The following is a 14,601-nucleotide window of genomic DNA, read 5'->3' as shown; positions in this document are numbered from 1 at the left end:
AGCGCAGAAGCTGTGAATGTAGTGAGAGTATAAGCAACTTGTGGCAGCTTCCCAAAGCGGTAGTATGCCTCTAGCAATGTCTATATGCGATGAAGAACATGTGTGCTTTAGACCTTCGTACCTTGTTTGTCAATGCATGACTGTAAAATCATGCATGGCTGATATAAAACCGCAGATCATTTGTGGTTTTCTCTGCCGTTTGCATTGGCCTGTCGTTCGTCGAGTTCAGTTTAGGCCCGTTCGCAGTCTGGCCGGTTGAACAGAAGTCGTCCCTTCTCTCTGAGGCTCCTGGGGGCACATGCTAGCGATGTCAATTTGAATGGCATGAACCACTTGAACGCTTGGAATTAGCTGACAATGCAATCACTTCGTTTTATTCGGGCCGCCGAAAGTGCTGCCCCCAGTCTTTGTGGTTCGAAGCGAGAACGGAAACGGCGCCGGTACCACAGAGGAGATGAAAATAGGGATGAAGTAGCCAGTGCAAGACAAGGTCGGCAGGACTGTCGTCGTGGGTCGGGTCACCGAGACGCTCGTGGCGGGCTCGGTCAGTGAGCTTGTACAGGCAAGTGTGAAGTCTAATAAAGACATCGGCTCTGTGGGCCAACTTGCTCTTATCGATGCTCGAACTGTGGGAAACCTTGGACGGTTACCAATTTCTGTGCAAGGAAGCTGAGCTCAAATTCAAGAACATCTGGATACCTGACCATGTTACCGCTCTATGAGTGTGCACAGGCCAGCATATGAAGTGCGCGCACAAACCCTCTAACAAAACTACAAGCTACTTTTCGCAGCATGGTGTTTTCGTTTAGATTCTCACGAATGAAAGACGAAGGCTTGATCACGAAGTCGATTGAGATCGAGTGCTGCCCGGCTTGAGGGATGAGGACAGTGGTGTGGAACGTGGAATCAAAAAAATATGCGCACATTCTATATACATACCCTCATTCTCATTCTCCGGGCGCCCGTTTCCTGATGTTCTTGATATACCAACCGTGCACTAGCGTATATCGCGCTTGCGAAAGACTTCCATGCTAGTCAACTCTGTTGAGTCTTCATGCACTCCGGAAAATTCCGGCGCTGTTGACTAGCCGAGACGAGGAGTGGCCAGGGTGAAATGGAATGCGTTGGTAGTGCCGGACTGTCCAGGGTGGTAGAGTCTTTGGTCTTCATTATGAGGGAGACTCTGACAACGATAGTACGCCGAGTCCACCTTCCTTCCGACACGAATGCCTTCAGCAATGAGCTCAACGAAATACTGACAGCAAGAAGTTGAAGTTGATCAGACACGTGAAGTTCTCCGTGTAGACAGTGCGTGTATTTCATGCCGACTGTCCAAGATACTTTTGGTTCTCTTCATGCCAGCGATTCACCTCTGGTGTTCTTGCATAGATGACTGCAATTTTCGTGCTACATCATGTCACAACCTCTCCCAACGCGTCCACAAACGCGCCGGTAATCACATCGGTGTACGCTTTTCCCGCCTGCCCCCAGCCCCATCACTTGCTCGCTGCACTTCACCCCAAACACCGTGCTGCAAGTAAACTGATACGTCCAGCTCACGTTTGGCGTCCCTAAAGTTCGTAGGTACGTTTTAACGTATCCATATGGAACTCGCCAGGTGGAGTAGAAAACGAATCAAATGGAAATGGTGTGCAGGTAGGCGTTGAAAATCACGTTGTCGGGGTGCAGCGCAGACGAGAAACTGCGCACTAAAGTTGAAAATGACAGCTCGGTGGTACGATTTCCCCCTGGGTCTTAACCGCCCTATGGAAAGGTGGATCGTCATAGAGATTGGTGGTCTGCATCTCATTCTCGTATCCTTCTAACGTTCGGAATGATTGCAGGTAACGTGCCTGCTGGCCGGACGCCCACCTAGTAACCTTAGATGTCGTTCTGATATCCTCATTGACAGCTCGTCTACGATGCGTCACGCACGAAATCCGATGAAGCGAAGAACGGGTACTAACTCGCGCGAGCATACTCAGGTCCATCCCTGAACGTTTTCATGACGAACGCTTGCTCGACCGCTCCTGAAAATGTCTCGGGATGCTCGCAGAACCGATACGTACAAGCAAGAAGGGCATGCCTTGCCAAGAACGCCTCCCTAGAAGGGGACAAGTAGTTGAGATGGATCGGATGCACTGCAACTCATACGTCGAGGACCCGATGTAGTCATACGCGTTGACCTGACCAAAGTTCACACTGGCGTTCGACACTGCTGTGTACCCAATACTCGATGTTTCGAGCGCGGTTCAGCATTCCTTCGGCCCACCCTTCGGCACGTCAACCAGCTGTCATCTCTCTGCCGACCAGTCTATCATCGGCCGTCCGGGAGGGGCGACTATGTCATTCAACGTGCTGCCTCCCCGACAATGCACACCCGTCGTTGATGACCAACAGTTTTTTTTATCGAAAATACCCTAATCCACCCTTGTCACAAGGTGTATGCGGGAGTGGATGAGCATGCTGTCGAGCCATCGTCTGCATTATCACCGTCCGCCTTTCACTAGTAATGGCTCCTTATATTGTTAATGTTTCCCTCGGACGACGTTGTCAATCCGACCACTATCCCTCTCGGCTAGCGGACACCCAAAACCCCTTGCTAAAAGGGACCAGGGAAGTCTTCCTTCCATGTTTACGCAGGCTTCTCCCTTTTGCCGATCCGTGCCCCTTGTTGTTCAGAACGCACGATGAAATCCACTAGTAATACGAAGCGTTATGCAGAGGAATTTCACAGCAAGTTACTGTCTCATATTGCAATAGTGCATCACATCGCAAGGGAAGTGTGCCTTGAGCTGTGCTTTAGCAGACTAATGCGTCGGTAATAGATATGTATATCCTCATATGGAGTCACTGCTGTACTGCAAACCCTACGATCATCATCCACTCCGCAAATTTGGATTTGACATACATAGGTGAGACTCCCACAGAGTATACCAACATGAAATTGCTACATTCAGTCGGCGCGCCGCCCTGCCGTTATATATGCACTTGTACAGCGTCAGTCAGACTATTCCTAGAGTATCACGAAATGTCAGGCGTGTATACAATGATCGTTTGCGTAACTCTTCCACCCATCCTGGTGGGATGGCACATGGTTGGGTCAGCGGAGACATCATTACCATTGGACGGAAGATACTATCACACCGCTAGGGAGCCAACTCGGAGGTCACTTAAAAAGAGATGACTGGGCTGATGAAGATGGAGGAGTGGAAGAGAGACGATGTCATGCAGCGTGGCGGCTATCACAAGATCATCAAGAGCTGTGAGCAGGCCAAGAAGGACGGCTACGGGTGGTCGTGGATCGATACCTCTGTTACAGTTGCATCGACAAGCAGAGCAGTTCGATTAATGGCCTCCGATAGTTCCGAACTTCAGAACTATCAGAGGCCATTGATTCGATGTACTGGTAGTATCAAAACGCACAGATCTGCTATGCGTACCTCCGTGACGCTGACGAGTTACCACGGCCCACTGAACCATACGATCCATACGGCGACTTACTCTGCAAGCCCGACAGTCGGCTGCGCCCAGAATGGTTTATGCGGGGCTGGACACTACAGGAACTTATCGCACCGAAGCAACTCAAATTCTTCAACAAGGACTGGGTGCCCATTGGCAACAAACGACAACTGGCACCTGTTGGAAGACATCAACGGAGTTCCATGTGAAGTTTTAAGAGATGGCCTGGGTGCGAAGCATCTCTGTTTCGCACAAAGCATGTCGTGGGCAGCTGACCGGAAGACGGAGCGTGTGGAAGATCGGTGTTTCCGCTGATGAGGTTGTTTGGGGTGAACATGCCGATGTTATGCGGAAAAAAGCATTTCAGAGGCTTCAGTTGGAAATCATCCGCGTATCCAACGATCACAGCATATTTGCATGGGATTCCTTTGGGGTGACTCAGCGGTCGGACAGTGTCCTGGCAGATGATCCAAGCAACTTTCAGGGTCGTGGCAACATCGGCATATCACGCATGGTTACCGGAAGATCTCAACCAACCCAGTACATTGGTGCAGACTTGCATGGTTGAGACAGCGTGCACACGCGGTCAGCCAGCGACTTCGTACATTCCCTGTCAGCAATGCGGGTATCCAAGTGTGCAGCGCTGAATCGTCATATATATATAGAGGTTAGTTGCGTTCGGTATCTTAATTCTCGCATCCTTTTACATCCGGAATGATTGCGGAAAGCGCGATTGCTGACGGGGCATAGTAACCGTAGATCTTGGCCCGTCCGGGCCGTCCTCGTATCTCCACTATATGTGTAGAGGCGGGTCTACGATGCGTCATGCACGAAATTCGACGAAGCGAAGAATACATAGGTACTTACTACCCAAGTCGGTCCTTAAATGTTTCCTTGACCACCCCATGAAAATGTCTCTCGGAATGCTCTCGACCTTCCGGGACGGGGTACCCGTAGAAACGATGTTGTGGCTGGAGGGTAAGAGAGCACTGGAGATAGGTGCACAGATCAGTGGGAAGGAGGATTCGGACATTAAAAGGGGAATGATCATGAAGTAAGTTGGAGTTTGGCGCGGAGTACAACATTGTTCCTCCGCTGCAGGTAACATTCATTTCTTGGGTGGAGATGTATTGAAAATGTACTAACTTCCAGTGAGAAGTACATTTCTTCAGATTGTTGTTTATACGGGCTGTTAAACACAACTGTAAGTCATAGTACGTTGAAGTAGCCGCACCGCGCCAAGACTTCGGCTAGCAAACTCCACAAAGTACTGACTTAGTCACGATGCACCACTCCAAGTTGCCCTTGTAAGGTTAAGACCTCAAGCAGGCTCTTAACTAAACCACGCCGGACTGGATGTGGGAAACGTGAGGTGGGGTGTGCTCCCAGCACACCCTAGTGATGATGTTCGATATGTAATGCTTCACCTTTGAGCGCCTGAGCACGGACTCCGGGTCAGCCACGATGACGACCGCGGTCACCGTGAATTGGCTCGCACGCAGTAAGCAGTTTGTTTCTAGCCTACGGTGAGCGTCTTCCTTATCGCTACCCGGTTTTCGGAATTCCTTGCATAAGCGGGCGCTTCTGCCCTTCGGGTCCATATATGCAGGGTTCGTAGGGGCCCCGGGTCCACATAATCGTTTCCTTGAGAACCGACCATGAACCGACCGAGTATCGGGGCATCCTCATCCAAGGAGGCCATTGCGAAGAGGGACGAAGCGCTCCTCGCTCAGCTCGGCTATAAACAAGAGTTTAAACGTGCTTTCAAGCCGTCAGAGGTGAGAGAATATTGGTTTATGTTTTTGCAAGGCGTTCGTCTGTTGGGGGCATCGAAACTAATGACAGGCATCAGGTGTTTGGCATTGCGTTCAGTATCATTGGGCTTCTTCCGTCGATTGCGTGGGTTTTTGTTGATATCTCCATTGCCATTCCACTTGCTACGGTAAAATACTGATTTTTTTTTACAGATCTGTTCTCGTCTATGCATTGTCAAATGGTGGTGCCTCTTCTATGGTGTGGGGAGTATGTCTGCACTCTGGCAGTCACTCTGTGGATAATGTAATATGCTCATCTTCATTCTCATAGTGGGTCGTAGGGAGCCTCCTCATTCTTTCCGTTGGTTTATCGATGGCCGAGTTGGGTTCCGCAGCACCTACATCCGGAGGCGTAAGTTGTTTCGTGGTACTCAGCCTCATGATGGAGCGGCACGTGTTAATGGTTGCTTGATCCAGCTCTACTATTGGGCCTACTCCCTCTCGTCTCCCCGCTGGCGGAACTTACTCTCTTGGGTTGTTGGATGTGTGTTCTGTTTTCGTGTTAACGGCGTGTTACTCATGGTCTTATCAACAGATGCGAATACGGTGGGTTCCATCGCGTCGGTCGGTAAGTTGCGTCCTCGGCTATCTTTGTGGAGCCGTCTGCAATGGCTTACCGTGATTGTGCAATTCGACGCATCCTGGCGTCTTCTGGATGTTTATTGGGGAATGATAACAAGCCTCAATTGACTGGAGCTGCGCCGTCCAAGTTGCCGCCGCTGCAAGCATCGGATCAGGGCAAACCTTTGTCGCTACCACTGGCCAGCTCTAGTCTGTCACTTTATTCGTCCTACTACTCGTGCTGGCCACTAATATTGTTATGTCAGCGGTATTTATATTGCGATACTCCTCTCGCATGCCGTTGTGTGCTGCCTTGGAACCGTTGTCCTTGCGAGACTACAATCGATCTATGTTGCGATAAACATCCTGTCAGTATCGTCATCATATCATGACGGCCGCCACTCGATCAGTGAGCAATAGTGCTAATTTGAATTGTTAAAGACTCTGCATTGCGGTTATCATCGTACTTCCGGCTGCAACACCGAAAGAGTACATCAACAGTGCTAGTTATGCCCTCGGTAACTTCACAAATTGTATCTATCCTCCTTCCTTTTATTCTTTCTGTTGTGGGCGAAAAAAAACTAACCAAGCGGCTTCTCCATTCACCAGTGAACGGTTGGCCAAACGGCTTTGCCTTTGTCCTCTCATTGGTTGCACCACTTTGGACGATATGTGCGTATTTTCCGTGTAATCCACCGTCTTCGACCAATGGTAACATGTTCGAAAGGTTCGTTTGATTGTGCTGTACACATCAGTGAGGAGGCCGCAAACGCTGCTACTGCCGTTCCATGGGCCATTGTATGTCCTTTTCCCCAACTTACTACAGGATACTAAGTACTCGATGTCAATAGGTCAGTTCCATCATTGTTGCAGGGATCCTGGGCTTGGGTGTGTATAGACCACTGCCATCATGAGAGAACCTAGTGTGTCTGACATGCAAGCTGCTCACGCTAATAGCCATCAACATTGCCCTTGTTTTCTGCATGGGCACGGATATTGAGTACACGCTCAACAGTCCTATCGGGCAGCCAATGGCCCAGATTTTTTTCAACAGCCTCGGAACGAAGGCCACGCTGGCGGTGTGGACGTTTGTAGTGATCGCGCAGTACGTATGTCCACAGTTTCGACCTCTCCACCTAACTCACCGTCTTTTCTAGGTACATGATGGGTTCTAGCATGGTAAAAATGCACCTCCGTTTTGGTGATCAGGTTTTAACGTCCTTGTCAGCTTCTCGGCGCATCCCGCCAGACCTTCGCATTCGCTCGTGACGGTGCACTTCCACTTTCGAATATCCTTTACCGCGTAAACAGCTTCACTGGCACGCCCGTCAACACGGTCTGGTTTGTCGTTTTGATGGCAGGCCTGCTGGGCTTGCTCGCATTTGCTGGCACAGGAGCCATCGACGCTATCTTTACCATGTCGAATTCGTCGCTCTACGTTGCGTATGCGATACCTATATTCGCCCGGTTCGCATTCGACAATGACTTTAAGCCGGGACCTTTCAATCTTGGCATTTTCGTGAGTCGCCGTTCTGTGAAATGCCACCGGTCCATACACTCACTGACGACGTGGATGGGTTTTCGTGTTAAGAGTTTGCCGATAGGCGTTATAGCCATTGTATTCATGTCTTTCATGATCATCGTTTTCTCCTTCCCTACGACGCCAACCACCAACGCTGCGAATATGAATTATGCAATTGTCGTCTTTGGTGGTGTAATGGTGTTGTCCCTTGTATGGTACTACTTCCCAGTGTATGGCGGCATACATTGGTTCACAGGACCTGTACCCAACATCGATGCCGATAAGAAGGATGAGACAGGTGGAATGTATGATGACTATGCGTCCAAGGAGAAAAGCGCAGAAGGGTCTGTGAAAGTAGTGAGAGTATAAGCAACTCGTGGCAGCTTCCCTAGGTGGTAGTATGTTGACACTAGTAATATCTACATGCGATGAAAAACATGTATGCTTTAGACCTTCGTACCTGGTTCGCCAATGCATGGCTGATATGAAACCGTACACCATTTGTGGTTTTCTCTGCCATTTGCAGTGGATTGGTCGTTCGAGTTCAGTTTAGGCCCGTTCACAGTCTGGCCGGTTGACCAGAAGCTGTCCCTTATGGAGGGGCCTCCCTTCTCTCTCAGGGGCTCCTTGGGGCAACTGCTGGCAATATCGATTTGAACGGTATGAACCACTCGAAGGCTTCGAATTGGCTGACAATACAATTACTTCGCTTTATTCGGGCCGCCGAGAGTGCTGTCCCCGGTCTTTGCGGTTGAAAACGAGAATGGCAACGGCACCGGAGCCAAAGAGGACGGGGAGGAAAACAAGGATATGACCTAATCACCGTGCTGCAAGCAGACCCATACGTCAAGTTTACGTTTGGAACTCTCACTCTAAAGCTCGCGAGTGCGTTTTAGCACGTGTCCATTTGGAACTTGCCAAGCGGTGTGGGAAGCAAGTCGAATGGAAATGGCGTGCAGATAGGTGTTGGAGAGTGCTTGTCGGAGTGCAGGCGCCGACTAGACGCTGTAGAAGCAACCACTTGATGGTACGACCTTCTCCTGAATATCGATCGCCCTATGAAAAGTTGGATCGCAAGAGGTTAGTGCCTACATCCGCATCTCATTCACGTGTCCTTCTAACATTCAGAACGATTACAGAAAACCCGACTGCTGGCCGGACGCTCGCCTAGCAACCTTGGATGGGTCCTGGTACACTCAACAGATGTCCGTCTACCATCCGTCACGCACGAACCCGACGAAGCGAAGAACAGGTGCCGACACGTGCGAGCATGCCCAACTCCATCCCTGAGCATTTGAATGACGATTGCTTCCCCCGCCACCCCATGAAAATGTCTGTCAGGATGCTCACACAACTGAAGTACTCTGCAAAAGCCATACAAAATTGTCGCCACAATCCGATTCATTGCAACCCATATACATTGAAGACATGAGGTAGTTGTGCGGGTTGACCTAACCAATGTTCATACCGGTTGCCGTTAGGCAAGAACATTCAGCACTATTGTGTCCCAGAAACTTGACGATACTCGACAACGGCTCAGCATTCCTTCGACCCATCCTTCGGTACGTCTACCGGCTGTTGTCTCTTCTGTGGGCCAGTCTATCATCGGCCTTCCAGGTCAGGGAACCATATTGTTCAACGAGCTGCCCCCCTTTCTAGGGCCACGTTGTCGAGTTAAACTTCACATTGCTGACATCCGCCCTTTACATGTCACAGCTCCTGATATCGATCAAGTCGTCCTTCCGTGTTTACCCAGGTTGCGCCCTTTCAGCAGGTCCGTGCACTTTATTGTTCAGAGCGCACGATGTCATTCTCCAGTAATACGAAGCATTATGCAGAGGAATTTCGCAGCAAAAACAAATTGTAACTGGGCGATATCCTTGTCATGTTACGTCTTGGATATATTCAGCATGACTTAAGCAACGACCTTTCTCATGACCGGACTCCAATTACTATTTTTCATCGCGATAATCCATCCATCGTGAGGGATGCGTACCTTGTGCCGAGGTGTGTTCATCCCGGTAACTGACCAGTGCGTTGGTAATAAATATGTATGTATATTCACGTGGGGTCTCTACCATGCTACAAACCTCACGACGACGGCCGACCCAATTTTGGATTACCATCCAGGGGACAACTTGGTGACGTGACATGCGTAGGTGGGACTCCTACATAGTGTGCCAACATCAGACCGTTGTATTCAGTTGGGGCACTAGTAATAGGGTGCCACAAAATGTCGGGGTTGTGCACAGGGGTGCGTCAGTGAACATACTATTGCAACTATTACTGAAGGGAGCGGGTGAAGCGGAGATCGAGCTCCCTGAAGTGCCTGATAAGCTGTGTAAATGTTGACATTGAGCGCCCGCCGGGTTTAGACATGCCCGTCCACAAGCTTCAAAGTTGGCACTCACATCCAACGCTGTACACCCTCGTAAGACTGTGACCAGGTCTTCCATTTGCCTGTTGCCTTACACTTGAAGCTCACCGCCTGAAAGAATACGCTGTGGGCTCTGACACCTAGAGAGTACGTGTGAAAACTAGTTGATGAGTTGAACCTTGTATTGACTCGTGAGGAAGATGAAGTTACTAGACGTGAAAGCCGTTCTCGACCGGGAAACCAACATCCAGCACGCCGATCCTGAACGTGAAGTCCTAAGGGAACTTGATGTCAAAGGCACTCGTTATGCGATACTGTCGCATCGCTGGGGCGACGAGGTCGGTTACGAAGAGATGACTGGGCTGATGAAGATGGAGGAGCATAAGAGGAACAAGGTCAGGCAGCGTGACGGCTACCAAAAGATCATCTGGAGCTGTAAGCAAGCGATGAAGGATGGCTACAAGTGGTTGTGGATTGATACCTGCTGTATCGACAAGCGGAGCAGTTCTGAACTGTCGGAGGCCATTAATTCGATGTATCGGTGGTACCAAAATGCACATGTGTGCTATGCGTACCTCAGCGATGTTGGCCACTCGGTCTTCTCTATTGAACGAGATTCCGGCAAGTTTGGAGAGCTCTATGGTTGGTCGGAATGGTTCATGCGAGGCTGGACGCTGCAGGAACTCATTGCACCTAAGCAAGTCGAATTCTTCAACAAGCACTGGACGCCTATTGGCAGCAAGCATCGCCTTGCTCCCACATTGGAGGAAATCACAGGAATTCCTTGCGAAGTTTTGACAGGTGGCTTGGCTGCGAAGCGTCTCTGTGTCGCACAAATCATGTCGTGGGCAGCTGACCGGAAGACGACACGCGTGGAAGATCGAGCATACTCGCTGATGGGGCTGTTCAAGGTTAACATGCCGATGTTGTACGGCGAGGGGGAGAAGGCATTTCAGAGGTTACAGCTGGAGATCATTCGCGTATCCAGCGATCACAGCATATTTGCATGGGATCCCTTGGGAATGATTCGGCGGTCGGGCAGTGTCCTGGCAGACGATCCGAGTGACTTCCGGTATTGTGGCAACATCAAAAAGGTGGAACCCGGTGAATTCGTCGACAGACTAATGGAGGAGACCGAAGAGAACGAACTTGGCAGCCCCTGGTACATCCGGCGTGGCTCCTCAGAGATCTCGACCAACCCAGTACACTGGTGCAGACTTGCTTGGTTGAGATGGCGTGCCCGATCGCTCAGCCAGCAATTCCGCACGTTCTCTGTCAACAATGCAGGTATCCAAGTGTGCCTTCCTGTCATTCCCCTTCCCGACTCTCCATGTCATTTCAGGGCGATACTGGCATGTGGTTATGGTTTCGGTCTGTTCACCATCGATTTGGTACTCTCTGGATCCAGCTTTGACAGGACCTTTCGCATCGCGGAAACTCCCAAGACATATCCAGCATTCAAGACACTCTATCTTACTCATCATCAGGAGGCCAATATTGTGATGCACCGAGAATTTGTACTCGACGACAAGCATAGCTCGTACCATGGATTCACGCGCTGCGGCACCTACCCACGCGAATTTACAGGGGACACTGTCACACTTTCGTCCCACACAGATGATCTCATCGTCATAGTCTACGCCAACGACGATGCTAGATCTCGATTTGCAGTGGGCCTTGGATACTGCTTCGGCAAAGGATGGGTGCACCTTGTCTATGACGAATGCGCTGTACCTCACGAGGTCAGCTGGACGCAATGGTCAGACTTTGCTAGTAGCGTATATCAGCGATTGTGGAAAGCACGCGCAGAACATGCTCGAAGTATGCCCAAACAAGAACACGACGCTGATCTCCGCAGCGACCACTTTATCAAGCATGCCCACCTTCCCCGATCAATTTGGGCCGCCAGGGTAATCTGGGGTAGGTGGGAGGCGGACAATTACAAGCTTATGATCGATATTGACCAATGTCCTGGTTGTTGTGATGGGCCACGCGGATGGACAACTACATCTGTTGGTGCTTTCTCCCTCATGTACATGCGGAGCTTATTATTTGCATCATTGTAGAGTTATTGCGGTGGCCTTGGTACGCCGGGGCTTGTGGATATGAATTGCTATTCATATTGGTTGAGACTGGATGGCCGGCGGGTCCAGTTTGATGAGTGTTCTGGTCAACGGATTGCGGTGAGTCATGCCATGCATACTCGTGCCCATCTCGAGTCTGATACAACTAGCTGGGTGATTATGGTGACTATTCAGATGGTGATTTCAAATCTGCCGGAAATATATTTGAGGATATGGGGACCCTTGGCATTGATCTCACAGACTCACATTATCGCCCTGTGGTCTGCCGTGTCTCCAGCCTCGAATGGCCAATACCTCGCATGGAGAATCCAGTTGATGTTGCTGTGGCGCATCATACTGAGGGCAATCCCCTAGCTCTGCGTCAACCAAAGGGCCTCACACTTCCTGAAAATGAACATTTTGAGCTGCTCCTGAAGGACTTAGCCATCCATCTTGCAGGAAAACATTTGGTGATATCAATTGTACAGTGTTCGGGTGTATATGGAGTTGACGGTCACAAAGAGCAAATGGATCCAAGGGACAGTGAGTTTTCTGCAACAATGGTTCCCTGCTCACCGTTGACTTGATTAGACTCAGCACTGGACACCAATAACCATTCCACAGAGCCTGGGGTTTTGACTCCGCTATGCACCATTGCGACCCCACAAGTTTGGCAAAGAGAACTGCCTTGTGTGCAGAGAAGGAAACAATTTAAGAGTATTCGGTGAGCCAGTGGAATCACTATGTGTGGTGCTACTAATGATGATATGTTTCTGGATGCAGGGAGCACTTTTACGTCCTCATGAATATGGTACAATACCTTCCCTTCTCGCACATGTATGGCCTGCACTAATAACGTCATCTATAGCATCAACCTATAGGAATCAAACCCCATCATAAGTCCGCGGTGCGTTGAACATGTTTGAATCACATAGACTAACACTTAGGATGGCAACAGAATAAGCAAAAGAAAGATGGAGCGAGCAGGTTCTTCTCAGACATGTTTGGTCTCAAGCATCTGAGAAATTATGTGCGTATTTATTTTTTCAATTCCTCGTCACGCTCATCCATTGCATGTAGATTGGCGAAATCATGTTTTTCAGAAGTCTCCCCATGGTCACAAAAAGCAAAGTTTCTGCAGACACCATGGAAGGTTGGTAGGTCACCTCAAGTATGTTCGCAAACTTACATTGCAGATTTAGAGGATAGATTACCGGCACGCCCACCAAAATTATCATGCACCAATTGGGTGATGACACGTACCCTATTTAAGGGTAGCTCTCAATCCAATGCTACGCAAGACCAGTGCCTCGAAAGTGTGCTACCTCTATTGCGCAGGCGCTGCCAAATCCTTTGTGCAAAGGATGATGCGCCGCATCGGTATGCTAATGAAAAGCCAAAATTGGAGCACGAGTTGAAGTCCATACGGCAAACTTTGAGTGCTCTCGTGAGTGCTATTATTAGCGAAAACACGTAGGGACTAATTCCAATCACAAAAAGCTGCTCGAAGATATACGAATTACTTTCTACGATGCATACTGTGAACATCAGCCCTTGTGAGTACTTTTTCTGACGTCAAGTCATTTCCTTGTTCCATGATTCGTCGCATCCTAGTACTGGGGCCACAAGTAAAGCGAGCAACATTGATTATAACAGGTCAGAACCACATCTACTAACATTCAGCAGTCCACGTCTTGAATGCAGTATGTAGGCAACTTGATATTCCTTCCACGGTTGAAGAGATAGAGGTGCTCCAAATGAAACTTGACATGACGTTTGATGATGATGAACAACGAGCACTGGAGGAGGACATCACAGGAAAGGCAAGTGCAACATCAACTTGTTACGTTTCGGTGCTTAGGATGGTCTATTCATTATAGATCTTGTGGCTTTGTTGGTGTGGGATCTGTGCGGAAGTGGACCAACTGTTACCGAAGGCAAGCCCACCCTTTTGCCTCGGCAGATATCGTTTGACGTGGTTCAGATTGTGGATCACATTCGGAGAGAAGGATATATGATGGTAAGCAGTGTCACACATTTGGACATCATCGTAACTGCCGTTAGTAGGGTTTGTCAGAGATTTCCAACATTATTTATTGTGCAGAGATCGAACCCGATGACGATCAAGTTCATTTACAGCGGTAGGCGACATCATTGGCATATCGCGTCGTTATGAATCGCTGAATACATGTTACTCTAGGATCATGCTTGATGCAGGAGCGGGGACGTCGAAACACCAATTGTGGCTTGCCGCTCGGGCTGCAGAGGAAGCCAAGTGGTCAAGTACAACTAGGGACACCCCTACTATCAACAACAACGGGTCCACTCCAGATACAAGCACTCAAACCCTCTCCCAACCAATCGCTTAGCAAACATGCATATCAGTAAGTATGTCCTTAATTTTGTCGGGATGAAGTCAACTTATTGATACGATGCAGTAACGATTGTGATGTTCACGCAAATGATGTAGCCAATACTTCGTGAGTTAGTACTGTAACGAGTTTCCTTACCCGATGTTGGAAGCAATCCAAGAAAATCCACAGCCATTTGCGTATCTAGTCCATGAAGTCCCCTTCTAAACTGACTCTCCGAGTGCAACGAACCGTTACTCTGTATGTATGTACATGAAAGTACATGTCGATCATCGGTGGACGTCGGATGACTAGACACGATGAAAAGGTATGCCTCAGACCTTCGTTCCTTGTATGTGAATCACCCGGGTGAACCTGTTCGGTCGGGTATGCGTACACAGAAATATAAGCGCTGTGCTGTACACGACGTATTTCCAAGAAAATTGACGCC

General features: G+C 49.3%; 4 protein-coding genes across 4 annotated transcripts; all 4 read left to right on the top strand.

Moving 5' to 3' along the window:
• Positions 1-3,183: 3,183 nt before the first annotated feature.
• Positions 3,184-3,671, top strand: F5J12DRAFT_899170 (uncharacterized protein; the record flags this gene model as incomplete). Its single annotated transcript, XM_051748156.1, has 2 exons — positions 3,184-3,342; positions 3,414-3,671. 2 exons carry the CDS (start codon positions 3,184-3,186, stop codon positions 3,669-3,671), a joined length of 417 nt encoding a protein of 138 aa, XP_051594268.1.
• Positions 3,672-4,808: 1,137 nt separating this feature from the next.
• On the top strand, positions 4,809-7,816 carry F5J12DRAFT_63344 (amino acid/polyamine transporter I). Its single transcript, XM_051740187.1, has 17 exons — positions 4,809-4,963; positions 5,038-5,240; positions 5,315-5,361; positions 5,430-5,484; positions 5,548-5,628; positions 5,694-5,760; positions 5,812-5,844; positions 5,957-6,047; positions 6,104-6,205; positions 6,279-6,370; positions 6,447-6,509; positions 6,565-6,635; positions 6,689-6,725; positions 6,795-6,942; positions 6,995-7,016; positions 7,066-7,356; positions 7,429-7,816. The coding sequence occupies exons 2-17, from the start codon at positions 5,121-5,123 to the stop codon at positions 7,726-7,728; spliced, it is 1,620 nt and encodes a 539-aa protein (XP_051594267.1). The 5' UTR covers positions 4,809-4,963; positions 5,038-5,120; the 3' UTR covers positions 7,729-7,816.
• Positions 7,817-9,729: 1,913 nt separating this feature from the next.
• F5J12DRAFT_63030 (heterokaryon incompatibility protein-domain-containing protein) lies at positions 9,730-12,504 on the top strand. The gene is made up of 4 exons (XM_051740182.1): positions 9,730-9,883; positions 9,937-11,748; positions 11,803-11,919; positions 11,995-12,504. The coding sequence occupies exons 2-4, from the start codon at positions 9,937-9,939 to the stop codon at positions 12,172-12,174; spliced, it is 2,109 nt and encodes a 702-aa protein (XP_051594266.1). The 5' UTR covers positions 9,730-9,883; the 3' UTR covers positions 12,175-12,504.
• F5J12DRAFT_62920 (uncharacterized protein) lies at positions 12,359-14,346 on the top strand. The gene is made up of 14 exons (XM_051740181.1): positions 12,359-12,523; positions 12,583-12,610; positions 12,668-12,706; positions 12,758-12,829; positions 12,880-12,952; positions 13,002-13,246; positions 13,300-13,355; positions 13,414-13,427; positions 13,483-13,622; positions 13,680-13,736; positions 13,784-13,819; positions 13,867-13,940; positions 14,000-14,183; positions 14,238-14,346. Exons 2-13 carry the CDS (start codon positions 12,602-12,604, stop codon positions 14,166-14,168), a joined length of 984 nt encoding a protein of 327 aa, XP_051594265.1. The 5' UTR covers positions 12,359-12,523; positions 12,583-12,601; the 3' UTR covers positions 14,169-14,183; positions 14,238-14,346.
• The last annotated feature ends 255 nt before the right edge of the window (positions 14,347-14,601 follow it).

This window comes from Pisolithus orientalis, assembly GCF_024613125.1.
Source record: "Pisolithus orientalis strain OTSU chromosome Unknown F5J12scaffold_117, whole genome shotgun sequence".
Classification (NCBI taxonomy): Eukaryota; Fungi; Basidiomycota; class Agaricomycetes; order Boletales; family Pisolithaceae; genus Pisolithus; species Pisolithus orientalis.
This window is presented reverse-complemented; position numbering and strand designations above follow the sequence as displayed.